We start from the raw sequence: 27,635 nt of genomic DNA on the forward strand, positions 1-27,635 counted from the left end.
CTGCAACTATTATTAACAAATATCTTTAAAATAAAATCAAGCATTGCTTTTCAGGATGTAGTTATTATTTCCTTAAGACACTCACTTGTGTATGTAGATATGTTTTTGATATTCCCTTGTACGGCTTCACCAACAAGAACAGAGACCAGGAATGTGTAATAAGTCCCAGGTGTCAGATAATCAACTGTAACAGAAGTTGAAAGCACCTTTATGTTGAAAAATGAATTTCCCTGCATTTGGATGAGGTAAAAACTTGTGTTTCCCACAGGTGGATCCCAGCTCATAGATACAAAATTGCTAGTGATGTTTACTACAGTTAGGTTTTTGACTTCTTCAGGATCTAGAAGTAAAATAAAAGGAACAAGATAGTAATACTGCTGATGCTATTGCTAATAACACTTATGTTTAAATATATGATACATCCATAATGACTAGAATCCCCCACAATCCTCAGTGCCATCCAAAGGAACACTTTGGAAAATATATAGTTAATTGGATAAGGAAATAACGCAAATGTCCCAGGTCAATTGCAATATAAAAAACTATGCTACTCATGACTCATGACCCTAAGATCTTTCTGATTCCTTACTAGATCCAAACCAAGATGATAAACCATATTAGTCTTGCCAAGACAAATCAATAGAGACCTATAGTGTCTGATAATGTTCAAGCACAAAGCTATTAAGGCACAAATATTCTGTTCAAGTAGTGGAGCTTTACATAAAAGACATTTACATACATACACACACACACAAATACATACATACACACACACATAAATACATACATACACACATACATACATACACACACATACATACAAACATACACACACATACATACATACACACATATATACATACATACATACACACATACATACAAAAATACACATACATACATACACACACAAATACATACATACATACATAAACACGCATACATACACACATACATACACACACATACATACATACATACACACACATACGCACATACATACACACACAAATACATACATACATACACACACACACATACATACATATACACACACAAATACATACTGTACATACATAAACACACAAATACATACATACATACATAAACACACATACATACATACATACACACATACATACATACACACACATACACACATACACACAAATACATACATGCATACATACACACACATACACACATACATACACACATACACACACAAATACATAAATACATACACACACAAATACTTACATACATACATACACACACAAATACATACATACATACATATATATATATATACACACACACACAAATACACACATACATCCTTGACCTCTTTAGCCTCCCACTTCTTATCATATACCTGATCCATTTAACCCTTACCTAAAACCTTTTTTTTAACTCTTTGCTTCACATTTATTATGCCTTAATTCACCATCGTACATTTCCAAAAGGATAGTAAAGCCAAAATGAAATGTTTATGATTCAGTTAGAGCATGTTATTTTAAACAACTTCCTATTTAGTTATATTATCACATTTGCTTAGTTCGATTGGTATCCTTGGTTGAAGAGTAAACCTATGTAGGCTGAAAGGAGCTGAGGAGTATGCATGTTAACTTTAACATACGATGGCAGCAGTGTTTGCAACGATGCATAACATTGGTATAAATCCTAGGTAGGTTAAAGGGACAGTAAAGTCCAAAAAAACTTTCATGATTCAGATACGGCATGTGATTTTAAACAACTTTCCAATTTACTTTTATCACCAATTTTGATTTGTTCTCTTGGTATTCTTAGTTGAAAGCTAAACCTAGGAGGTTCATATGCTAATTTCTTAGACCTTGAAGGCTGCCTCTAATCGAAATGCATTTTGATAGTTTTTCACCACTAGAAGGCATTAGTTCACGTGTTTCATATAGATAACATTGAGCTCATGCACGTGAATTTACCATGGAGTCAGCTCTGATTGGCTAAAATGCAAGTCTGTCAAAAGAAATGAAATAAGGGGGCAGTCTGCTGAGGCTTAGATACAAGGTAATTACAGAGGTAAAATGTGTATAATTATAACTGTGTTTGTTATGCAAAACTGGGGAATTGGTAAATAAGGGATTATCTATCTTTTAAAACAAAAAAAATTCTGGTGTTGACTGTCCCTTTAATAGGAGTTTAGGAGTGGACACGTGTTTTTAGCATTGTATGGAAGCAGTGATTGCTATTATGTGGAACAATGTGATATGAATCAGATATAACATACAATTTTTAACAACTTTCAAATTTATTTCTAAATTATCTTAGTTTTCTTATTATCATTTGTTGAAAAGCAGGAATGTAAACTTAGCAATATGCACATGGCTGCAGCACTACCTATTTCAGCAGTTATGCAACAATGTTATACATTAGCAGGAGCACTAGATGGTAGCACTATTTCTTGTCATGTAGTGCTTCAGGCATGTGCTTGCTGGGAGGCAATCAAAATCCCTTATACCATAAAACAGAATCTTGAAATCCAGAAAGATTATAATCCCTAATGTGCAAAATACAGAAAATCAAAATGCAAAAAGAACAAAATCCCTAAATTATAAAATCCCGAACATCAAAATCCCGAAAATCGAAATCCCGAAAATCAAAATCCCGAAAATGCAAAATCCCTAAATTTAAAAATGTCTCTGCTCTGGGGGTTCAAACCTCATTCCCCAAGGTTCACTTGGGGTGGATGCCAGAGGATCGGCAGGGTGCCCCATTGAAGATAGATTAACAAGGTAATCTTGCGGGAGTGTTTCAGGATTCTGGTTTTCGGTATTTTACAAGTTAGGGATTTTATTTTTTCTGGATTTTAATATTCGAGATTATGTTGTGTCGGCATTTTTAAATTTCGGTAATTAGAACTTCAGGATTGCGGCATTCTGTCTTGTGTACTTTGGTCTTTTGATATAGATCCGTGCTTTATACCTACCTAGGTATCTCTTCAACAAAGAATAACATGAGAGTAAAGTAAATTGGATAATTGAAGTAAATTGGAACTTTTAAAAAATTGTATTCTATATCTAAATAACGAAAGAAAACTGTTGGGTTTCATGTCCCTTTAATACAATTTTGTTTCACTCTTGCAAAGCCTGTTAAATGCCTGTTTCATATTTTTTGATGTTATAAACTATTTGTGCTGTTATTTACATTACTAAATAGACTAAATTTACCAATTTAAATGGCCTAGTTGTAATCCTTGTCTGCCCAGACAATAACTGGAACCCATTTTTGCAGCCCAAAAAACTGATTTCATTATTTTAAAAATGAATCTAAAGATGTACAGAATAGGTAGCAATAAATGTATATTTCTGAAGGTTTATGTCTCATCACTTTATTATATTTTCCATAATATCAATACTTTTATATAACTTTCATTGTCACTGATGTAGGATATTCCTGTTCATTTGTTTATATATTTTATGGAATGCTTCTTAAAGGGACATTATACACTCATTTTTTCTTTGCATAAATGTTTTGTAGATGATCTATTTATATAGCCCATAAAGTTGTTGTTTTTTTAAAGTTTTTTTTTATAGTTTTGCTTATTTCTTTAATAACATTGCTCTGATTTTCAGACTCCTAACCAAGCCCCAAAGTTTTATGTGAATACAGTCAGCTACCTTCTCCAGCTTGCTCCTGTTTGTGTAAAGGGTCTTTTCATATGCAAAAGTAGGGGAGAGGGAGTGTCTTATTTCTCACTTGCAGTGGGCTTTCCAGCTACCTGTTCAACAGAGCTAAACTGAGAGCTTCTAAGTAAGTTTTTAAACAGTTTTATACTGGATTTTTATATCAGTATCTGTGCATCTTATTTTTATAGTAATGTCTATTAGATGCAGTCATATGTAAATTGGTGTATACTGTCCCTTTAAGATCTACAGTTCCAAATAGCAGAGCTTAATGGGAGCACATCATCATCATTGTTATTATAAATTTGTATTTATATGATAATGACGATTATTATTATTTGTATAGCACTAACTAACAAAAAAAAGAGAATTCTTTCTAACTGATGTAATACTTTGCTCTTTTCTGATTGGGTATTTCTTTGTACATTTCACTACTTGAGTATTTTGATATTTTTGTTATTTTGTTGCTACAGAACACTAGCAAAATAATTTGCATAACGCTCTACTCCTTCATTTAATAATAAAATCTCATTTGTGGTAACATTGATTAGAAAAAAAAACTAGAACACTTTTTTCCATCAATAGAAATAACTTTCCACTTTTCAATACTAAGAAGATATATGAAAATAAGTCATTAATGAAAGTAATTGTAGCAATATTATAAATGTCAGAGCAAAACAATCATTTTTTTATTAGTACAATAAAATTCCTGAGTAAATGACTGACCTGTGTAGACAGATACATATTTGCTATTCCCCTGTATACTATCTTCACCAGCAAATGCACAGACTAGGAAGGTGTAATAATTCCCAGGTGTTAGATCTTCAATTGTAACTAAAGGTGAAGTTACATTCTTGCTAAAACTTGAATTTCCCAAGATTTGGATCAAATAAGAACTTCTGTTTCCCTCAGGTGCTTCCCAGCTCAGAGACACAGATCTGGTCGTAATGTTGAATACAGTGAGGTTTGTGATTTCTCCGGGTTCTGGAAGATAAGATACATAATGTAACATAGAGAATATATTATGCACAGTGCATGCTGCAAAACGACTCGCAACTTAGGGCTAGATTTATTAAAGCTGAGGGGTACAGGGGCGCGTATACGCGCCCTGTACGCCTCAGCTCGCCTGTGGCGGGGTGAAAATACCCGCAGGTATTCGGCATAGCACACGAGCACAATTTTGCGCTTGCGTGCAATCCCGCCCGCCCACAGCCAATCACACGCGGGCAGGAGCTGTCAATCTCCTTGGTCTGACTAGACCGAGGAGATTGAATTTCGCCACATTAGAGGTGGCGAAGAGGATAGGGAAGCAGCGGTCTGGTGACCGCTGCTTGATAAATGACGGCGAGCAAGTTCTTGTGAGGACTTGCAGCCGTAGGGCGTTAATAAATCTAGCCCTTAGTAACTGGTTATGAGGTTTTGAAACACTAATGAAATTTTTAAAAAAAATAGTATGTATTAAAGGGACAGTCAAGTCTAAAAAAACACTTTCATGATTTAAATAGGTCATGTAATTTTAAACAACTTCCCAATTTACTTTTTTTAATTTAAGTAATTTTTTTATTAAAGTTGAGCAAGTACATACAGAAAACAAGCTTCACCAGTTTACATCAGGATAAGAGATATTACGATCACAATTTAACATGACGCAAGGGAGGGGGGAAAGGATAAGGGGAGGGGGCCCTACACATCCATTAAGTACATTTGTTATTTAGTCGGTTAAAATAAAACATCACTATGTGATATCCTAAGAAAACAGAATCTAAATCGAATTTTTCCTCCTTTATAAGCAAATATTTAACTAGCAATCATGACAATTTGATCAGGTTAGGGGTATTTGCTCCCAAATAAAAATGATATCAAGAATAAAATCCCGCCTTCCTGTGAAGCAATAATGCAATTTCTCTAATGCTAGGGTATGATTCACTGTGTGTATGTGGGGGGTTGTTGCTGTTTCCATAATCTTGGAATCAGCCTTTTAGCACTAGTTAACATCATATGCATTAGTTTACTTAGTTTACTTCGATACTTACATCGCAACTGTGGGGTTTGATTAAGTAGGATGATGGCAGGGGTGAGGTAAATATTTGTTGTTACAAACTGCTGTTTGTAACTGGCCCTTTAAATGAAAAATTGCCCTGCTTCCCTGGATTTTGGAGAAGCCTATTTGCCAGCCTCCTTCCACATGACTATGGCCCCTGGAAGATTGTGCCCCTGAGGACATATTGACTTTTGTTGGGTGTGTGTGGCCCTTTAAGAACCATCTGGGGACATATTGTGACTTTGATGAACAATGCCCCCTTAAGACTATGTCCCCAGACCTGTGAAATGACTTGTCCCTGGCTTTCTCCCACTTGGTTCAGTTTCATTGTGTGCCATTAAGAGTTAAATTTTGTTCAGCTTCAAGAAACCTATTCTAAATACAAGTCTGCTGGGATTAGCTCTAATTAGGTTTAGTGATCAACTTTCCCATTGTCTAATCAGACTAGTATTGATAAGGTGGACTGCATTGTTTTATTGTGTGTAATGTTATCTGCTGAAGTAAATGTTGTGGCCTGTCAAAGGGAGTGTCTCTCTATCTAATATCAAATGTGTGATGGGGGATTTTATGCCTCCCCCTGAGAGTGTCCTGTTTGCATGTAACCTCAATAAAAAGGAGGCTGTGTGCTCCAGCACATCAGACCTATTTTCTGTCCCTCTAACTTGCAGCTTTGACTCATGTTTGTAGGGGACAGCTTCAGCTAATATCACTACAGGGATTGCTGACTATGGTGCTGATGATTCTTTGGTGAGCGCTAGGAGCATCCTTTTCTACGGTCCAACTTCCAGCCAGCCTGGAGGCAACCGTAACATTTGGCGGCAGCGGTGGGATTGGCGTCCTAGCGCAAGGAGCAGCACCACAACAGCACTGGTATCGTAGGAAAGTTATTGAGGGCAACGCTAGCCACTGCGCAGCGTCCCTACCTACAGCAGCATGGAGCTGACAAGATACTGGTCAGAACCCTGTGAAGAGCACCTCAACCTGATCCGTCGCTATGAGGGCGCGGATTTCGTTCCAGAGGTAAAGAGGCGGCTAGTCCGATATGGTCCAGACCCTGCACAGGAGGTAGTCAGTCGCCTCATCCGGGAATTGGCTACTGAGAACGAAGCGGCACGAGCCTTTGAGCGCCAACTGTGGAGTTTGAGGGTATGGACACCTGGTCTCTCTCCCCAGCCGCAGCATGTTCCACAGGGAGAGGAGAGCAGCGACCTCCCTCCCCAGCGGCAGTATACTGTGCAGAGGGAAGAGACAACCAGTCTCCTTCCCCAACCAGAGATACCAGAGGCAGCAGGCCTCATAGACTGGTCCTGGGAGGACCCCCAGCAGGCAGGTGGAGATGGGACCGCAGTCTCTCTACCGGCCCTACAGGGATGCTGGGCAGGCGGCCCAGATCCCCAGCGACAGACCCAGCTACAGGGAGGGGAGAGCATCGACCTCCCTCCCCAGCCGGAGTGTGCCTTCCAGGGAGAGGAGACAACCGGTCTATCTCCCCAGCCGCAGCATGTTCCACAGGAAGCGGAGAGCATCGACCTCCCTTCCCAACGGCCACCGGAGTATCAGGAGGAGGAGGTAAGCCAATCTCCCCCTCCCCAGCTAACTCCTAACTTGGGCCCAGGGTTAACAGTGGAGATGTTAACCCCCACTGACCCCCACGTTCCCTTTGCCACCGGGCAGGACTATGCCCCAATTCCCCCAGCAGAAGAGCTGGCATCAGGACAGAGCGCTGCTGGCCTCTGCCCTACAGACCCCCTTGTTACAGGACTGGCCTGCAAACCCCTCACCCCAGCAGAAGCGCTGGCACCAGGGCAGAGTGCCGCTGGCCTCTGCCCCCCCAAGTACCATCAGCTATTTGCCCAGCTGCGCCAGGAAGGCAGAGGATGCTACCCTTTCATCCTGCAACCTGGAACTTACAGGCCAGTACTACGTATTGTGGGGGGGCTACTTTGCTGCTAGCGATTATTTGTGGGTGGGTTGCGAGACTAACTTGGGCACTGACCGGCAGAAGGTCAGGTGCCTGGTTAGTCTCCCTCCAAAAGGGGAGATATGTTACAAACTGCTGTTTGTAACTGGCCCTTTAAATGAAAAATTGCCCTGCTTCCCTGGATTTTGGAGAAGCCTATTTGCCAGCCTCCTTCCACATGACTATGGCCCCTGGAAGATTGTGCCCCTGAGGACATATTGACTTTTGTTGGGTGTGTGTGGCCCTTTAAGAACCATCTGGGGACATATTGTGACTTTGATGAACAATGCCCCCTTAAGACTATGTCCCCAGACCTGTGAAATGACTTGTCCCTGGCTTTCTCCCACTTGGTTCAGTTTCATTGTGTGCCATTAAGAGTTAAATTTTGTTCAGCTTCAAGAAACCTATTCTAAATACAAGTCTGCTGGGATTAGCTCTAATTAGGTTTAGTGATCAACTTTCCCATTGTCTAATCAGACTAGTATTGATAAGGTGGACTGCATTGTTTTATTGTGTGTAATGTTATCTGCTGAAGTAAATGTTGTGGCCTGTCAAAGGGAGTGTCTCTCTATCTAATATCAAATGTGTGATGGGGGATTTTATGCCTCCCCCTGAGAGTGTCCTGTTTGCATGTAACCTTAATAAAAAGGAGGCTGTGTGCTCCAGCACATCAGACCTATTTTCTGTCCCTCTAACTTGCAGCTTTGACTCATGTTTGTAGGGGACAGCTTCAGCTAATATCACTACAGGGATTGCTGACTATGGTGCTGATGATTCTTTGGTGAGCGCTAGGAGCATCCTTTTCTACGGTCCAACTTCCAGCCAGCCTGGAGGCAACCGTAACATTTGTATTAAGTGTTAAATTAATACATTTTCCTATCTGGGACCAGAATGTACATAATTTTGGGCAGAACCACCAGATGTGGGAATGAGTGCCCATGTCCCCACATCTTCTCCAGCAGCTTGAGGAGGCCCTCAGGAAGATGAATAGTATTCTCTGGGGTGTAAGATACCACCTAGCTATAATCTTATAATTAAGTTCCATCATAGCTAGTGAGATAGACGTATGGTGTGTCACCCTGAAGCTTCACCTCCAATCCTCATCATTGATTTGGCATTGAAACTCAGATTCCCAATTGGAGATATATTTTGGTCTTATATGCGGGAAGGATCTTCTAAGAATTTTATAAGTGGTAGAGAGGTGGGACTTCTTTATGTTAGGGTTAAGACAGATATATTCAAATGGGGTGAGGGGTCTAATGATGTCTTTCTTATAAGGGCATGAATTAATGGCATGGCGGGTTTGGAGGTATACATACCACTTGTGAAAAGGGGGGCCTAGTGTATCGCTTAATGCAGTTTTTTCTTTGAATGGTGACGTATCTGTTAATAAGAATATAGGGAGGATTTTTATATGCTGAATTGTTGCTAACCCATATGAAAGGACTTTGTTTAAAGAAGAGTTTGTTTTTTAACAGTGGGGTAAGGGGTGAGATAGATGTCGAAAGCGCATTTGGCTTTGAGAGAAGTGTATCCCAAATGTTCAGCGTGGTCTTAATATATATGTTATCCATGATATTGTCTGGTCTGGCCGTCTTAGGGAGCCAGCATAAGTCTTGTAGGCTATCTACATTGGAGATGTTAGCTTCAACTTGCACCCAGAGTTTGGATGGAGATGCATGGTTCCAAGCTATAATGCGAGTCCGGTGGTTGGCTAAATAATAATTTTGCAAATTAGGCATATTTAGACCACCATCCTCTTTACTTAAGTATAGTGTCTATCTATTAATACCAGGTCTTTTGTACGACCAGATGAATGCTTCTATATTTTTTGTTCATGTTTCCCAATTTACTTTTATCACCAATTTTGTTTTGTTCTCTTGGTATTTTTAGTTGAAAGCTAAAACTAGGAGGTTCATATGCTAATTTCTTAGACCTTGAAGACTGCCTCTAATCCAAATGTATTTTGACCACTAGAGGGCAATAGTTCATGTGTTTTATATAGATAACATTAAGCTCATGCACATGAAGTGACCTAGGAGTGAGCACTGATTGGCTAAAATGCAAGTCTGTCAAAAGAATAAGGGGGGCAGTCAGCAGATGCTTAGATACAAGGTAATTACAGAGGTAAAATGTGTATTAATATAACAGTGTTGGTTATGCAAAACTGGGGAATGGGTAATAAAGGGATTATCTTTCTTTTTAAACAACAACAATTCTGGTGTTGACTGTCCCTTTAAAGGTAAAATTATTTACCTATCTTTTAATACTAAAAGTAATAATGACATGTTTGCAAGTATTTTAGAGTAAATCCAATATTATTGACTGACACTTACTTGTGTATGTAGATATGGTTTTGCTATCCCCCTGTACATTATCTTCACCAACAAGAGCAGAGACCAGGAATGTGTAATAATTCCCAGATGTCAGATCTTCAATTGTAACAGAAGTTAAAGTCACATTTTTTGTGACATTTGAATTTCCCTGTATTTGAATCAGATAAGAACTTGTGTTTCCCTCTGGAGGTTCCCAGGTCAGAGATATTGAATGTGTGGTGATTGCAAATGCTAATAGGTTTTTAACTGCTGCAGGTTCTGTAAAATAAAAAGAAATATACAAAAATTACTTATTTGTATAACACAACAGGTTTGATCACAATTCTCCTTTTAAGTAGATATTGATTTCTGAACTTTGACCGGTTTTGTCAGTGTGTTTTTCTAGTGATCACAATCCCAAATTGTTTCTGCTATTAATACTCTTGAAGCTCAAATCTGTTCTCGCAAGAACAACACATAATCAGTATCTGAGTTGTTAAACTCCCAATTTCATAATCCAACAACTAAATGTGCACAATTAATAATAAACAAAATGGTGATTTTGTAGGTTTAGTGATTACATTACAGGTTGAAGGGTCTTTATATTGATTGGCCCCTCTTGATAGCAGGTAGTGATGCTAATAGGTAACGTGTGTAATTATTCTTTTGTACTCCATGATTATGATTGAACAACCCATTTTGGGGGATAACAATGAGGCTGCATTTTTGGGGATAATGGAGGATGCATTTTTGGGGAAAACAATATGGATGCATTTTTGGGGATAACAATGAGGATGCATTTTTGGGGATAAATAATGGAGGATGCATTTTATTTTTGGCGATAACAATGAGCATCCATTTTTGGAATAACAATGAGGATGCATTTTGTAATGAGGATGCATCTTGCATTTTTGCAAGCATGAACAGAATTCAAGTGGAGTGCAAAATTGTGCTTTCACAAACTCGATATTTGTGCTCCACTCGTAATACCAGCGCATGCACACTTCCATAAGCTCCAATGGGAGCCTTGCTCTGATGCCGATAGACATGGAGCAGAACCTAGCACAGTGAAGAGGGTAAGTCGCACATTGTTGGGCAGCATATTTTAAATATATATGTATATAAATATATACATATATATTTATGTGTTTATATGTATATATACACATATTAACACATAAATATATATGTATATAAGCATATACATATATTTTAATAGTATAATCAAAGTCCCCATAGACCGCAATGTAAAAGCACTTACAGTGCCGTTTTTTTTTTACATCCCACATTGCTCACTTTAACCCCTTATAACTTCTTTGTTGCGTTTTTTTTTTTTTCCAAAAAAAGATGGTCATATTTTTTATTTTCGTAAAGGAAATGTACACTTTATTTGGGGGGCAATTGGGAGACTTTTTTAATAAACCAGAGGTCTGACCTCTAGTTAATTCCACTTAGCACAAAGTGCTACCGTGAGTTCGCAGTAGCATTAACCAGCCACTTGTAATGGTGGTTATTTAACGCTGACAAATAACCAGCCACTTGTAATGGTGGTTATTTAACGCTGACAAATTTGTCCATTTACGGGCGCACGTTAAATTAGTGCTCCACTTATAATCTAGGCCTTTGTTTGTTAAAAAGTGAATTCAACATGCTTGAAATTTCAGTTGCCACACCCCCCCCAAAAAAAAACAACAAAAACTTGTGAGCAGCCAAGAGATGCAATGTGAAAAGAACCAAATACTATTGGTCTAGCTGTTATGTGATTGTCATTTGATACATGGTGGTCTCATCTTCAAATAAGGAAGGTAAATGGACATTAAAGTCAAAATTAAAGTTTCATGGTTTAGATAGAGCATGCATTTTTACACAACTTTGTCATTTACTAATATTATAAGACATTGCTTTGTTCTCTTGGCATCCTTTGCTGAAGAGTAAACCTAGGTGGACTCACAGGACTTTAAGAGTGTGTATGTGTCTTTAGAACTCTATAGCAGCAGTGTTTGCAATGATACAAAGTTGCAAACACTGCTGCTATAGAGAAGCTTAAAGTGATGATAAATCCTAACGTTTGTGAAACGCTAGGATTTACCATTGGAACAAATAAAAGGGGCTTTCATTCATGAAGTATAAAATACTTCATGCTGAAAGCTCCTCGGTTTTTTATGTGTCTTATTTGTTATGTTTTATTTGTTATGTGTTTTCCTGCACGGCTATTGGCTAAGAGGTGGAAATCGCACCACTCAATCAAATTGCATTCTGCTTGGGATGCCTTAGCAGCTCAGTGCAGCGAACGCTGCAAACAAATAAAGGAGCTTTCAGAAAGAAGTCTTTTATACTTCATGAATGAAATTCATCTTTATTTGTTCCAATGGCAAATCCTAGCGTTTCACAAATTCTAGGATTTACCATCACTTTAATCTTGCTGCTTTGTTGGCACTCATAGATCCTCTAATCAGATAAAAATTTGCAAGTATCCAAATAAATGGTTGAACCAGGTCAGTGTAAACAAAATATTAAAATCTATATGTGTTTTCTAGTACAAATATATTGGGCCAGATTAAAATTGGAGCGCAAATTAATGCTCCCGCTCAAGCATTAATTGTGCTAGAAGTAAGCGGGTTGCCCTTGTATTAAACCGCTTTCACTCAGGTGCTAACCCAAAGAGCGCAAAAAGCCGGTTAGAATATTGCTTGCTCATTCAAGTATTTCCCCATAGAAGTCAATTGAGAAAAAAAAAAGTAGAGAAAACACCACACTCTCACGCAAACCGATTGCATATTCTCATGTGCGCTAACCTGACATGAAAATATGAATATTTCACATTCCAATGTTCTTCATATAACAAAATATGTTCTATTTATTCAAAAATACATATTTTTATGTATATCTCATGTTTTTTTGGTACAATATATATTTATATCTATATGTATAGATATATACAGATATATATATAGGAATATCTATTTCTAAATACATAGAACATATTCTGCTTGGAACATAAAATATTTACAGTAAATACATAGTTAAAACCTTTATTTTTATGAATATTGCATAAATATGGTTTTACACGTTTTCATCTACTTAAAGTGAATGTCAATTTTTATGCTAAAGTGCCCGTTTTTTAAAAATTCAATTAAAAACAGGGGCACTTTAATTCATCAAAATTTACATTTCACTCCTGTTGAGAAAATAAATTACCTTTTAATCTTCACAGCAGCTCCAGCTTCCTCCACCCGTTGCAAAGCCTCTTCCTGGGTCTAAAATGAGGAATACGGCTTCCTCCAATCATGGGGTTGAATCAGACACTGATTCCCCCGGGGGGAAGCCGTGATTGGAGGATGACCTATCCATCATTTCTGTGAAGATTAAAAGGTAAGTTTTTTTTTCTCAACAGGAGTGAAATGTAAATTTTGATTAATTAAACTGCCCCAGATTTGAATCAAATTTTTAAAAACCGGGCACTTTAGCATCAAAATTGACATTCACTTTAACTGAAAAGGGCTCCAATATATATATACACACAGTATATATCTTTAGAGATGTATATGCTTGTATGTCTATGTTAAAGGGACACAAGTCAAAATTAAAATTTTATGATTAAGATAGATCAGGCAATTTTAAACAACTTTCCAATTTCCGTTGATTAACAAAATGTGCACAGTCTTTTTATATTTACACTTTTTGAGTCAACAGTTCCTACTGAGCATGTGCAAGATGTCACAGAATTTATGTATATGCATTTGTGATTGGCTGATGGCTGTCACATGGTGCAGTGGAAGTGGAAATAGACATAACTTTGAAACTTGTTAGAAAAAAGTCTACTTCTCATTTGATGTTCAGACTAAGGGGACGATGATATAAGGCTCACCAGATCAAACCTAGTTTTTCTTGCCAACTCTCGCAGCGCTGCCCTGGTGGAATGATCATAACAAAAGGGGCAGCCCCAGCAAGTGGCGAGATGGCTCCTATTGAAAGTAATTGACCTTGATGGATAGGGACACTTCGCTCCTTAGAGCGAAGTAAGCAGTGAGAAGGTGGTGCACTTTAAAAATTAAATCCTGCAGCCAATATAAATCACCTTATGCTTCTTTCTGCGTATAGCATCTTATATACGCCTATATTTTTGAATGCATGTGTTTTTATATTAGGGTATTAAGTATTCTTAGGCCTAGATTTGGAGTTCGGCGGTAGCCGTCAAAACCAGCGTTAGAGGCTCCTAACGCTGGTTTTGGGCGCCCGCTGGTATTTGGAGTCAGTGATTAAAGGGTCTAACGCTCACTTTTCAGCCGCGACTTTTCCATACCGCAGATCCCCCTACGCCATTTGCGTAGCCTATCTTTTCAATGGGATCTTTCTAACGCTGGTATTTAGAGTCGTTTCTGAAGTGAGCGTTAGAGCTCTAACGACAAAACTCCAGCCGCCTGAAAATAGCAGGAGTTAAGAGCTTTCTGGCTAACGCCGGTTCATAAAGCTCTTAACTACTGTACCCTAAAGTACACTAACACCCATAAACTACCTATGTACCCCTAAACCGAGGTCCCCCCACACCGCCGCCACTCGATTAAAATTTTTAACCCCTAATCTGCCGACCGCCACCTACGTTATACTTATGTACCCCTAATCTGCTGCCCCTAACCCCGCTGACCCCTGTATTACATTTATTAACCCCTAACTTGCCCCCCACAACGTCGCCGCCAGCTACTTAAAATAATTAACCCCTAATCTTCCGACCGCAAATCGCCGCCACCTACGTTATCCCTATGTACCCCTAATCTGCTACCCCTAACACCGCCGACCCCTATATTATATTTATTAACCCCTAATCTGCCCCCCTCAACGTCGCCGACACCTGCCTACACTTATTAACCCCTAATCTGCCGAGCGGACCTGAGCGCTACTATAATAAATGTATTAACCCCTAATCCGCCTCACTAACCCTATCATAAATAGTATTAACCCCTAATCTGCCCTCCCTAACATTGCCGACACCTAACTTCAATTATTAACCCCCTAATCTTCCGATCGGAGCTCACCGCTATTCTAATAAATGGATTAACCCCTAAAGCTAAGTCTAACCCTAACACTAACACCCCCCTAAGTTAAATATAATATTTATCTAACGAAATAAATTAACTCTTATTAAATAACTTATTCCTATTTAAAGCTAAATACTTACCTGTAAAATAAATCCTAATATAGCTACAATATAAATTATAATTATATTATAGCTATTTTAGGATTAATATTTATTTTACAGGCAACTTTGTTATTATTTTAACCAGGTAAAATAGCTATTAAATAGTTAAGAACTATTTAATAGTTACCTAGTTAAAATAATAACAAATTTACCTGTAAAATAAATCCTAACCTAAGATATAATTAAACATAACACTACCCTATCAATAAAATAATTAAATAAACTACCTACAATTACCTACAATTAACCTAACACTACACTATCAATAAATTAATTAAACACAATTCCTACAAATAAATACAATTAAATAAACTAGCTAAAGTACAAAAAATAAAAAAGAACTAAGTTACAGAAAATAAAAAAATATTTACAAACATAAGAAAAATATTACAACAATTTTAAACTAATTACACCTACTCTAAGCCCCCTAATAAAATAACAAAGCCCCCCAAAATAAAAAATTCCCTACCGTATTCTAAATTAAAAAAGTTACAAGCTCTTTTACCTTACCAGCCCTGAACAGGGCCCTTTGCGGGGCATGCCCCAAGAAGTTCAGCTCTTTTGCCTGTAAAAAAAAAACATACAATACCCCCCCCCCAACATTACAACCCACCACCCACATACCCCTAATCTAACCCAAACCCCCCTTAAATAAACCTAACACTAAGCCCCTGAAGATCTTCCTACCTTGTCTTCACCATCCAGGTATCACCGATCCGTCCTGGCTCCAAGATCTTCATCCAACCCAAGCGGGGGTTGGCGATCCATAATCCGGTCCAGAAGAGGCTCCAAAGTCTTCCTCCTATCCGGCAAGAAGAGGACATCCGGACCGGCAAACATCTTCGCCAAGCGGCATCTTCGATCTTCTTCCATCCAGAGCGAAGCGGCAGGATCCTGAAGACCTCCAGCGCGGAACATCCATCCGGACCGACGACTGAACGACGAATGACTGTTCCTTTAAGGGACGTCATCCAAGATGGCGTCCCTCGAATTCCGATTGGCTGATAGGATTCTATCAGCCAATCGGAATTAAGGTAGGAATTTTCTGATTGGCTGATGGAATCAGCCAATCAGAATCCAGTTCAATCCGATTGGCTGATCCAATCAGCCAATCAGATTGAGCTCGCATTCTATTGGCTGTTCTGATCAGCCAATAGAATGCGAGCTCAATCTGATTGGCTGATTGGATCGGCCAATCGGATTGAACTAGATTCTGATTGGCTGATTCCATCAGCCAATCAGAAAATTCATACCTTAATTCCGATTGGCTGATAGAATCCTATCAGCCAATCGGAATTCGAGGGACGCCATCTTGGATGACGTCCCTTAAAGGAACAGTCATTCGTCGTTCAGTCGTCAGTCCGGATGGATGTTCCGCGCTGGAGGTCTTCAGGATCCTGCCGCTTCGCTCCGGATGGAAGAAGATCGAAGATGCCGCTTGGAGAAGATGTTTGCCGGTCCGGATGTCCTCTTCTTGCCGGATAGGAGGAAGACTTTGGAGCCTCTTCTGGACCGGATTATGGATCGCCAACCCCCGCTTGGGTTGGATGAAGATCTTGGAGCCAGGACGGATCGGTGATACCTGGATGGTGAAGACAAGGTAGGAAGATCTTCAGGGGCTTAGTGTTAGGTTTATTTAAGGGGGGTTTGGGTTAGATTAGGGGTATGTGGGTGGTGGGTTGTAATGTTGGGGGGGGGGTATTGTATGTTTTTTTTTACAGGCAAAAGAGCTGAACTTCTTGGGGCATGCCCCGCAAAGGGCCCTGTTCAGGGCTGGTAAGGTAAAAGAGCTTGTAACTTTTTTAATTTAGAATAGGGTAGGGAATTTTTTATTTTGGGGGGCTTTGTTATTTTATTAGGGGGCTTAGAGTAGGTGTAATTAGTTTAAAATTGTTGTAATATTTTTCTTATGTTTGTAAATATTTTTTTATTTTCTGTAACTTAGTTCTTTTTTATTTTTTGTACTTTAGCTAGTTTATTTAATTGTATTTATTTGTAGGAATTGTGTTTAATTAATTTATTGATAGTGTAGTGTTAGGTTAATTGTAGGTAATTGTAGGTAGTTTATTTAATTATTTTATTGATAGGGTAGTGTTATGTTTAATTATATCTTAGGTTAGGATTTATTTTACAGGTAAATTTGTTATTATTTTAACTAGGTAACTATTAAATAGTTCTTAACTATTTAATAGCTATTTTACCTGGTTAAAATAATAACAAAGTTGCCTGTAAAATAAATATTAATCCTAAAATAGCTATAATATAATTATAATTTATATTGTAGCTATATTAGGATTTATTTTACAGGTAAGTATTTAGCTTTAAATAGGAATAATTTATTTAATAAGAGTTAATTTATTTCGTTAGATAAATATTATATTTAACTTAGGGGGGTGTTAGTGTTAGGGTTAGGGTTAGACTTAGCTTTAGGGGTTAATACATTTATTAGAATAGCGGTGAGCTCCGGTCGGCAGATTAGGGGTTAATAATTGAAGTTAGGTGTCGGCGATGTTAGGGAGGGCAGATTAGGGGTTAATACTATTTATGATAGGGTTAGTGAGGCGGATTAGGGGTTAATAACTTTATTATAGTAGCGCTCAGGTCCGCTCGGCAGATTAGGGGTTAATAAGTGTAGGCAGGTGTCGGCGACGTTGTGGGGGGCAGATTAGGGGTTAATAAATATAATATAGGGGTCGGCGATGTTAGGGCAGCAGATTCGGGGTACATAGGGATAACGTAGGTGGCGGCGGTTTACGGAGCGGCAGATTAGGGGTTTAAAAAAATATGCAGGTGTCAGCGATAGCAGGGGCGGCAGATTAGGGGTTAATAAGTGTAAGGCTAGGGGTGTTTAGACTCGGGGTACATGTTAGAGTGTTAGGTGCAGACGTAGGAAGTGTTTCCCCATAGTAAACAATGGGGCTGCGTTAGGAGCTGAACGCTGCTTTTTTGCAGGTGTTAGGTTTTTTTTCAGCTCAAACAGCCCCATTGTTTCCTATGGGGGAATCGTGCACGAGCACGTTTTTGAGGCCGGCCGCGTCCGTAAGCAACTCTGGTATCGAGAGTTGCTTTTGCGGTAAAAATGCTCTACGCTCCTTTTTTGGAGCCTAACGCAGCATTTGTTTGAACTCTCGATACCAGAGTTAATTTTATGGTGCGGCCAGAAAAAAGCCCGCGGAGCGTTAACAGCCCTTTTACCGCCGAACTCCAAATCTAGGCCTTAGTGTTTTGAGAAAAACTTGCTACCTTTTAGTTGGTAAGAAAAATCTGTGAGATCTGCAGTGCGACAATCTTTACAAAATTACGCTGGGATTATAGAGACATTTTTATGTACAGTATGCCCATGGAACGCCCATGTTCAGCACATTTTACAAAAAACAACAATAACGCTTTGTATTTTGTATATATAAGTACAAATTTCTGTGTGATTGTTGCATATCCAGTGTACTACAATTAAGATTTACGCTGTGCATATTTAATACAATTTATTCCTGTGTAAATTACATACAAATTTTACGTTTTTATTAAAATAACATTTTTGGTGAAGAATTGTGTTACGATTTTTGATTCACCTTAGGAATACAATTTTCCCCTGCTTTTTTGTGTGAATGGTTCAAATGTTTAAATACAAATTTTATTGTGCACTTTTCATTAAAAAATGCAGCATACGCCTCTTAGCGAGACACCCTGTTTTCAAGGTAAAAAGGTGGCTTTAGATCATTCCACCAGTGAAATAGAAGGACTGGTGAGCATTCTTTAATAATGTCGCCAGCCCAGAGAGCTTTCAATCATCAAGCCCTACGTGCTATTGCATTGTCTTTTTATCATGCATTTGTTAATTATGCAAATCTACTGTATTTACTGGTCCTTTAAAGCACTTTGCCTACCTTTTTTTTCTAACACCTGAGGTCTCATATTTGAGATCTTACCTTTGAGCCCTTATAACTTTTGCAATATTTTTTTTTAAATAATTTTTGTTAGGTAGTGTTATTATGAGTGTAACTGTACCTTGTAATGTATTTTTAATGTGTTTTGTAAAACTGTATAGTTTCACGAAACAGTTAACCAGAACTCTGAAGTTGTGGTAATCATTCTAGCATAAATCACGATTATGCTCAAGCAATTGCAATTACTTTCAACTCGTAATACCAGCGATAAGCCTGACGAGTGCAAACACCAGCGACAGGGGCGTATTATGGCCTAGGCCAACAAGGCCGGTGCCTAGGGCAGCAGATTTGTGAGGGGCAGCACATCTGCCCTATCCTCTCTCTAAAAGCCAGCACACAGTGCAGTGAGAGATAAAGTGCAGGCTTTTACAGAGAAGACAAGGCACGTGCGCTGATTATTATGGTCGCTCTTTACAGGCAGTGCTCCTTTAAACTGTTGCTTCATTTAGAGACACCTGTATTTTTGCAGTGGAAGCGTTCTTGGTGAGAAACTTGCCCGGGGATATGCTTACAAGGGAATTCTGGAGGAGAAGACCTTGTGCCGATATGCTGCCTCTCCTTGTCAGCTGTGGTGGGTCTGCAAGCGCAGTGCTTATTGCAGGTCTTAGTAACTAACAGACTGGATGCATCTGTGCACTGCTTAGATCAGCTTGTGGTGTCTAATCATTAACTCTCAGTGCTAATGTATGTTAACTACTAATAGCTAGCTTTATCTGCATTCATGTGATGTCTAATCATAAACTCTCAGTGCTAATGTATGTTATCTAATAATAGATAGCTTTATCTGCATTCATGTGGTGTCTAATCATAAACTCTCAGCGCTAATGTATGTTAGCTACTAATAGATAGCTTTATCTGCATTCATGTGGTGTCTAATCATAAACTCTCAGCGCTAATGTATGTTAGCTACTAATAGATAGCTTTATCTGCATTCATGTGGTGTCTAATCATAAACTATCAGCGCTAATGTATGTTAGCTACTAATAGATAGCTTTATCTGCATTCATGTGATGTCTAATCATAAACTCTCAGCGCTAATGTATGTTAGCTAATAATAGATAGCTTTATCTGCATTCATGTGGTGTCAAATCATAAACTCTCAGCGCTAATGTATGTTAGTTACTAATAGATAGCTTTATCTGCATTCATGTGGTGTCTAATCATAAACTCTCAGTGCTAATGTATGTTAGCTACTAATAGCTAGCTTTATCTGCATTCATGTGGTGTCTAATCATAAACTATCAGCGCTAATGTATGTTAGCTACTAATAGATTGCTTTATCTGCATTCATGTGATGTCTAATCATAAACTCTCAGCGCTAATGTATGTTAGCTAATAATAGATAGCTTTATCTGCATTCATGTGGTGTCTAATCATAAACTCTCAGCGCTAATGTATGTTAGCTACTAATAGATAGCTTTATCTGCATTCATGTGGTGTCTAATCATAAACTCTCAGTGCTAATGTATGTTAGCTACTAATAGCTAGCTTTATCTGCATTCATGTGATGTCTAATCATAAACTCTCAGCTCTAATGTATGTTAACTAATAATAGATAGCTTTATCTGCATTCATGTGGTGTCTAATCATAAACTCTCAGCGCTAATGTATGTTAGCTACTAATAGATAGCTTTATCTGCATTCATGTGGTGTCTAATCATAAACTCTCAGCGCTAATGTATGTTAGCTACTAATAGATAGCTTTATCTGCATTCATGTGGTGTCTAATCATAAACTATCAGCGCTAATGTATGTTAGCTACTAATAGATAGCTTTATCTGCATTCATGTGGTGTCTAATCATAAACTCTCAGCGCTAATGTATGTTAGCTAATAATAGATAGCTTTATCTGCATTCATGTGGTGTCTAATCATAAACTCTCAGCGCTAATGTATGTTAGCTACTAATAGATAGCTTTATCTGCATTTATGTGGTGTCTAATCATAAACTCTCAGCGCTAATGTATGTTAGCTACTAATAGATAGATTTATCTGCATTCATGTGATGTCTAATCATAATCTCTCAGCGCTAATGTATGTTAGCTACTAATAGATAGCTTTATCTGCATTCATGTGGTGTCTAATCATAAACTCTCAGCACTAATGTATGTTAGCTACTAATAGATAGCTTTATCTGCATTCATGTGGTGTCTAATCATAAACTCTCAGTGCTAATGTATGTTAACTACTAATAGCTAGCTTTATCTGCATTCATGTGGTGTCTAATCATAAACTCTCCGTGCTAATGTATGTTAGCTACTAATAGATAGCTTTATCTGCATTCATGTGATGTCTGATCATAAACTCTCAGTGCTAATGTATGTTAACTACTAATAGATAGCTTTATCTGCATTCATGTGATGTCTGATCATAAACTCTCAGCGCTAATGTATGTTAGCTACTAATAGATAGCTTTCTCTGCATTCATAAACCCACGGAGTAAATAGTAAATGGACACCTAAAAAGTTTAATTACTTGAATGATGATGGTAATTACTGTATGTTGTTGCATGTGAAGGGCAGTGATTGTTCCAAAGTGTATTCTTCTTTCCCTCCCTTCCATTCTCCCTTCTTTCCCTTTCTCCCTCCCTTCCTCCCTCAACTCCCTCCCTCCCTCCCTTCTTTCTTTCCCTTCTTTCCCTCCCTCCCTTCTTTCTCTCAACTCTCTCCCTTGCTCCCTTCTTTCACTCCTTTCTTTCGGTCCCTTCTTCCCTTCCCCATTCTCTCCTCTCCCTTCCCAATTTTCTCTTCTCTCTCTCTCTCCCTCGCTTCTTTCCTTTCCCTCCCTTTTCTCCCCTCCCCTTCTTTTCTCTCCCTTCTCTCAGGGAGAAAATGGTATGAGATGCAAGTGTTTTGCTAGATAATTTTCTTTTGAATTATTAAAAAAATATATATATATTTTACACACTGACCCAAAAATTATTAAGGGGAAAAAAGGCCTAAAACTGTTGGGGGGCAGCAGCATTCTGAGTGCCTAGGGCAGCACAAAACCTAAATACGCCACTGACCAGCGATAAACCCCTTTTGAGATCCACTTGTAATCTGACTCTTTGGGGCCGAATTATCAAGCTCCAAATGGAGCTTGATACCCCTGTTTCTGTGCGAAAACAGCAGTTATGAAGCAGTCTAAAGACCGCTGCTCCATAATTTGTCCGCCTGCTCTGAGACTGCGGTCTTCAATCCACCCGTTCCTATATGATCGAGCTGATTGACGCCCCCTGCTAGTGGCTGATTGGCCGCCAATCTGCAGGGGGCGGTATTGCACAAGCAGTTCCCAAGAACTGCTTGTGCAGTGATAAAAGCAGACAGAGTAGGCTGTCAGCATTTATCGATGTGTGGCGGACATGATACACTACATTGTATCATGTCCACCCGCACTTTAATAAATCTGGCCCTTTATGTTAAGTGTGTTCCTTAATTATTATTTTACTTTTAGTTTGGACAAGAGTACAAGCATGCATAAATTGCCAAAATAAGTAAACTCAGACCTCTAGCAAACCAGAATTTTGAATAATTTTAAAAATAATATAATATTTGTATGGTGTTACTCCCACTCACATCTTCATTAAAGGGATTCAGAGAAAGCATGCAGTTTTGAGCAACTTTCTAATTTACTATTATAATTTTTTCTTCGTTCTCTTGGTATCTTTATTTGAAAAAGCAGAAATGTAAGCTTACGAGCCGGCCCATTTTTGGTTCAGTACCCTGGATAGTGCTTGCTGATTTGTGGCTGCATTTAGCCACCAATCAGCAAGCTCTACCCAGGTTCTGAACCAAAGATGGGACGGAATATTATGGAATATTTGTATTTGTAAAATGGGACAGTTTGGAGAGGGGAAACCAAATGTAAACAACAAAATCTTATATCATTTAGGCAAGATTTACACGCAATAATACAGCTGATAATTGCAAATGTAGTTTTATTTCTAAACCAAATACACAGGTAGAAAAGATTGTGACTTATAGGCAGGAAAAATAGAAATTTTAGATTTTTTTTTTAAATATTAAAATGTTTAGATTTCAGAATAAGTTTTGATTTGGAAATTCCAGATTTGTTGATTTGTACCTGTATCAGTTAACCATATATAAATAGATTGAAATGGCTTAGGAAATGAAGGGATACAAATAATAATACACACTTAAATGTATATGTTGCTGTTTTCCACAAAAAGTAATTTATTCTCAGCAACTATAGCTAACAATCCAGAACGAATAAAGCCCTATCTTGAGGAAATACAGTATATGCAGCCCTTGTAAAGAAGATTTTGTTAATTATGCAAATAAGGGCTGTGTATTCCTTAACATACAGTGCAGGTGCATTTACTCTGGAATGTGTAAAATGTTATCCATTAGCACCTAGCAACTATTTTCTTTTAACAAAAAATGCTCCAGGAACTTTTATATTTATATTCTGCATGGTAGTTTTGTTAACTTGTAGGATCAACAAAGGGGAGATATTGTCAAACTAGCTACTAAAGTGATATTTGTTGGCAGTGCAAGAATGTAGATTATCTACATTTCAGTAAAGTATCTGAAGAAGTTCTACACAATAAATAGCTTCAATGCCTCAAGAATAGTCAGATGGGTAGAAACAAGTTAGCAAAAGGATCAGATTGCACAAATTACTGGAGTGGTTTTATTGGAGGCAAAGGTTACTACTGGTCTGTCTAAGAGTTCAGTACTGGGATTCCAAATTAGTTTTAAAAATTAGAATTTTGGGGAGAAAAAGCAACAACAACTTTGTTTTACTGTTATCAAGTCCCACTTATAAATTATATAATTTGTACAATGCCCAGGTAGTTTTAGACAACAAAGGCTTGAAAGTGGTGGACAGCAGAGACGATTAAACTTTTTGATCCTCTTTGTACAAGTTTTAATTTAAATATGTAGGCACTCTAACACACAATGGGCTAGATTAGGGGTGGTGCGCTATCGTTAGCACAAGGAGCATTAACATGATCGCACTGTTTTTCTGCTCAAATCCATACAAGCGTTGCAAAAAATACAAACCCAATCTATAATACAAGTAAGCCGCCACCCCCCCAAAAAAAAGCTATCTAAAACAATACTACTCTAAAAATAACCCTGAAAAGGGCATTTCGTTGGGCATTGCCCTTAAAAGGGCATTTAGAAAGGAAAGTGCCCTATAGCTCTTTTGCTGCCCACAAATAAAACCCTATTCTTAAAAAACACCCCAAAAAAGCCTAGGTCTTCTATCTTCATCTATCTTCTTCCATCTTCCGTTCCCCGACGTCCTCTTCATCTGATCATCCACTGCACACTGAATTTTGAATGTGAGGTACTGCCTTTATATAGGGGTACCCTTTCATTTCTATTGGCTGTTTTTCATTTTCAAATTTAAATCAGCCAATAGAATGAAAGCTTACACGACGTGCGCAAATAGCCGTTAGCATGAAGGCAGAAGAAATAAATAGCGCTCCGCTTGTAATCTAACCCAATATGATTTAATATTATTTTAATGATCATGGGATTCAGTCTTTCAATGAGGCATACATTTGTATCTTGTGACTGAGAACAAACAAATATTATATATATATATACACACACACATACAGTATATACAGTATATATACACACACATAAAAAATTTGTGTGTGTCTGCATGTATTTTACTAAGCAAAGTCCATTAAACAGGTACATTTATACTGTTGATTTGTACTTTTACTATAATCCAAGCACACAATTAATGATAACATTTAAGTTTAATTTCTGTACTTACTGGTATAAAAGGATGTTACAGAGGTATCTCCTTGTACATAGTTCCCAGTAACTGCCTTGATCTTTATTGTGTATTTGTTCCCAGGTGTTAGGTTTTCAATCCTCAGTGACTCAGAAGTTGTGTTTAGTATCTTTCTTAAATCCCCTGAGACCTCAATCTCGTAAAAACTGTGGGCACCATCTGGTGGCAGCCAGCTCACGTCGATATAGCTAGTAGATATAATTCCAAGATGCACGTCCCTGACCATCTCTGGCCCTAGGTTCACAATAAGAAGTAAATCATATATTTCAAGTAAGAGTTGCATTAGTAATAAATATATAAATATATATCATTGTAACATATTCAAGTGCATACCCCATAGCAAGGACATACTTCTTTTTAGAAGAATAATACATACTCAGAAAACATTTCCACCATTTAAGGGACAATGTAGTGTAAAACTTGTTTCCCCTTAATGCTTTCCCATTTATTTATTATACAGTATTTGCTGCAGGGAATTAAATGTATGTTTTTATTTGAAATAGCTGGTTTTGTTTATTAAACTATCTTACATTGTTCTCAAAGAGATGTTCCATTTAAATGGGGTTAGGTTGATGGAAACGCAGACCTGCTTATGTATTCTCTATATATACAGTTGCAAGAAAAAGTATGTGAACCCTTTGGAATGATATGGATTTCTGCACAAATTGGTCATAAAATGTGATCTGATCATCATCTAAGTCACAACAATAGACAATCACAGTCTGCTTAAACTAATAACACACAAATAATGAAATGTTGCCATGTTTTTATTGAACACACCATGTAAACATTCACAGTGCAGGTGGAAAAAGTGAACCCCTAGACTAATGACATCTCCAAGAGCTAATTGGAGTGAGATGTCAGCCAACTGGAGTCCAATCAATGAGATGAGATTGGAGGTGTTGGTTACAGCTGCCCTGCCCTATAAAAAACACACACCAGTTCTGGGTTTGCTTTTCACAAGCAGCATTGCCTGATGTGAACGATGCCTCGCACAAAAGAGCTCTCAGAAGACCTACGATTAAGAATTGTTGACTTGCATAAAGCTGGAAAGGATTATAAAAGTATCTCCAAAAGCCTTGCTGTTCATCAGTCCACAGTAAGACAAATTGTCTATAAATGGAGAAATTTCAGCACTGCTGCTACTCTCCCTAGAAGTGGCCGTCCTGTAAAGATGACTGCAAGAGCACAGCGCAGACTGCTCAATGAGGTGAAGAAGAATCCTAGAGTGTCAGCTAAAGACTTACAAAAGTCACTGGCGAATGCTAACATCCCTGTTAGCGAATCTACAATACGTAAAACACTAAACAAGAATGGAATTCATGGGAGGATACTACAGAGGAAGCCTCTGCTGTCCAAACAAAACATTGCTGCACGTTTACAGTTTGCACAAGAGCACCTGGATGTTCCACAGCAGTACTGGCAAAATATTCTGTGGACAGATGAAACCAAAGTTGAGTTGTTTGGAAGAAACACACAACACTATGTGTGGTGAAAAAGAGGCACAGCACACCAACATCAAAACCTCATCCCAATTGTGAAGTATGGTGGTGGGGCATCATGGTTTGGGGCTGCTTTGCTGCGTCAGGGCCTGGACGGATTGCTATCATTGAAGGAAAAATTAATTCCCAAGTTTATCAAGACATTTTGCAGGAGAACTTAAGGCCATCTGTCTACCAGCTGAAGCTCAACAGAAGATGGATGTTGCAACAGGACAATGACCCAAAGCCATAGAATGGCTTAAACAGAAGAAAATACGCCTTCTGAAGTGGCCTAGTCAGAGTCCTGACCTCAACCCGATTGAGATGCTGTGGCATGACCTCAAGAAAGCGATTCACACCAGACATCCCAAGAATATTTCTGAACTGAAACAGTTCTGTAAAGAGGAATGGTCAAGAATTACTCCTGACCATTGTGCACGTCTTATCTGCAACTACAGGAAACGTTTGGTTGAAGTTATTGCTGCCAAAGGAGGTTCAACCAGTTATTAAATCCAAGGGTTCACATACTTTTTCCACCTGCACTGTGAATGTTTACATGGTGTGTTCAATAAAAACATGGCAACATTTCATTCTTTGTGTGTTATTAGTTTAAGCAGACTGTGATTGTCTATTGGTGTGACTTAGATGATGATCAGATCACATTTTGTGACCAATTTGTTCAGAAATCCATATCATTCCAAAGGGTTCACATACTTTTTCTTGCAACTGTACATAAAGTCCAATAGTTAGGTATTGAAATGTTTCTTGTGAGTGAGGTTTCAGTGAGTAAAACCATCTATTTCAAATTCAAAATCTCTCTCTCTCACCACAACTGGGGGGTTAGATTTTTTGTGCTGACTCTTGTTTAGGTAGTATGTCAGTAGAGAATACTGCAGTATTCATATATTCATATTTTTACTATAGATGTTCAACAGGCAAAAGCAACTGTTTCAAATGGAAAGGAGATGTTTGCATACTTTATAATGCACTCCTGCGGTTATAATGGATCATTGGAAACATATTAAAAGGAAGAAAAAATAATTAATTAATATAAACAAAGAGCTTCTGTAAACTTTATCAACTCCACTTTCAGAGCACATTGCTTGAACATGCAATATCATCATGCCTACTACTTCAACACTACCAAACCTATTTTATAAAATTACTAAGATGTATAAATACATGATTATTATAATAACTATAAATAAAAAATAATATGATACATAAAGAGAGGACTCATCATTTTTTGAGCAGTAATCTGACTGCATCATCACAT

General features: G+C 38.1%; 1 protein-coding gene across 1 annotated transcript in view; it reads right to left on the reverse strand.

Moving 5' to 3' along the window:
• The window catches only part of LOC128656400 (titin-like), a 491,015-nt gene that overhangs the window by 126,496 nt on the left and 336,884 nt on the right, over positions 1-27,635 (reverse strand). The window contains exons 88-91 of the mRNA XM_053710280.1: positions 24,858-25,112; positions 10,000-10,257; positions 4,389-4,646; positions 86-340 (exon numbers count right to left, since the gene is read on the reverse strand). Coding sequence (XP_053566255.1) covers positions 86-340; positions 4,389-4,646; positions 10,000-10,257; positions 24,858-25,112 — 1,026 coding nt within the window. The remainder of the gene's footprint in view (positions 1-85; positions 341-4,388; positions 4,647-9,999; positions 10,258-24,857; positions 25,113-27,635) is intronic.

This window comes from Bombina bombina, chromosome 4 (assembly GCF_027579735.1).
Source record: "Bombina bombina isolate aBomBom1 chromosome 4, aBomBom1.pri, whole genome shotgun sequence".
Taxonomy (NCBI): Eukaryota; Metazoa; Chordata; class Amphibia; order Anura; family Bombinatoridae; genus Bombina; species Bombina bombina.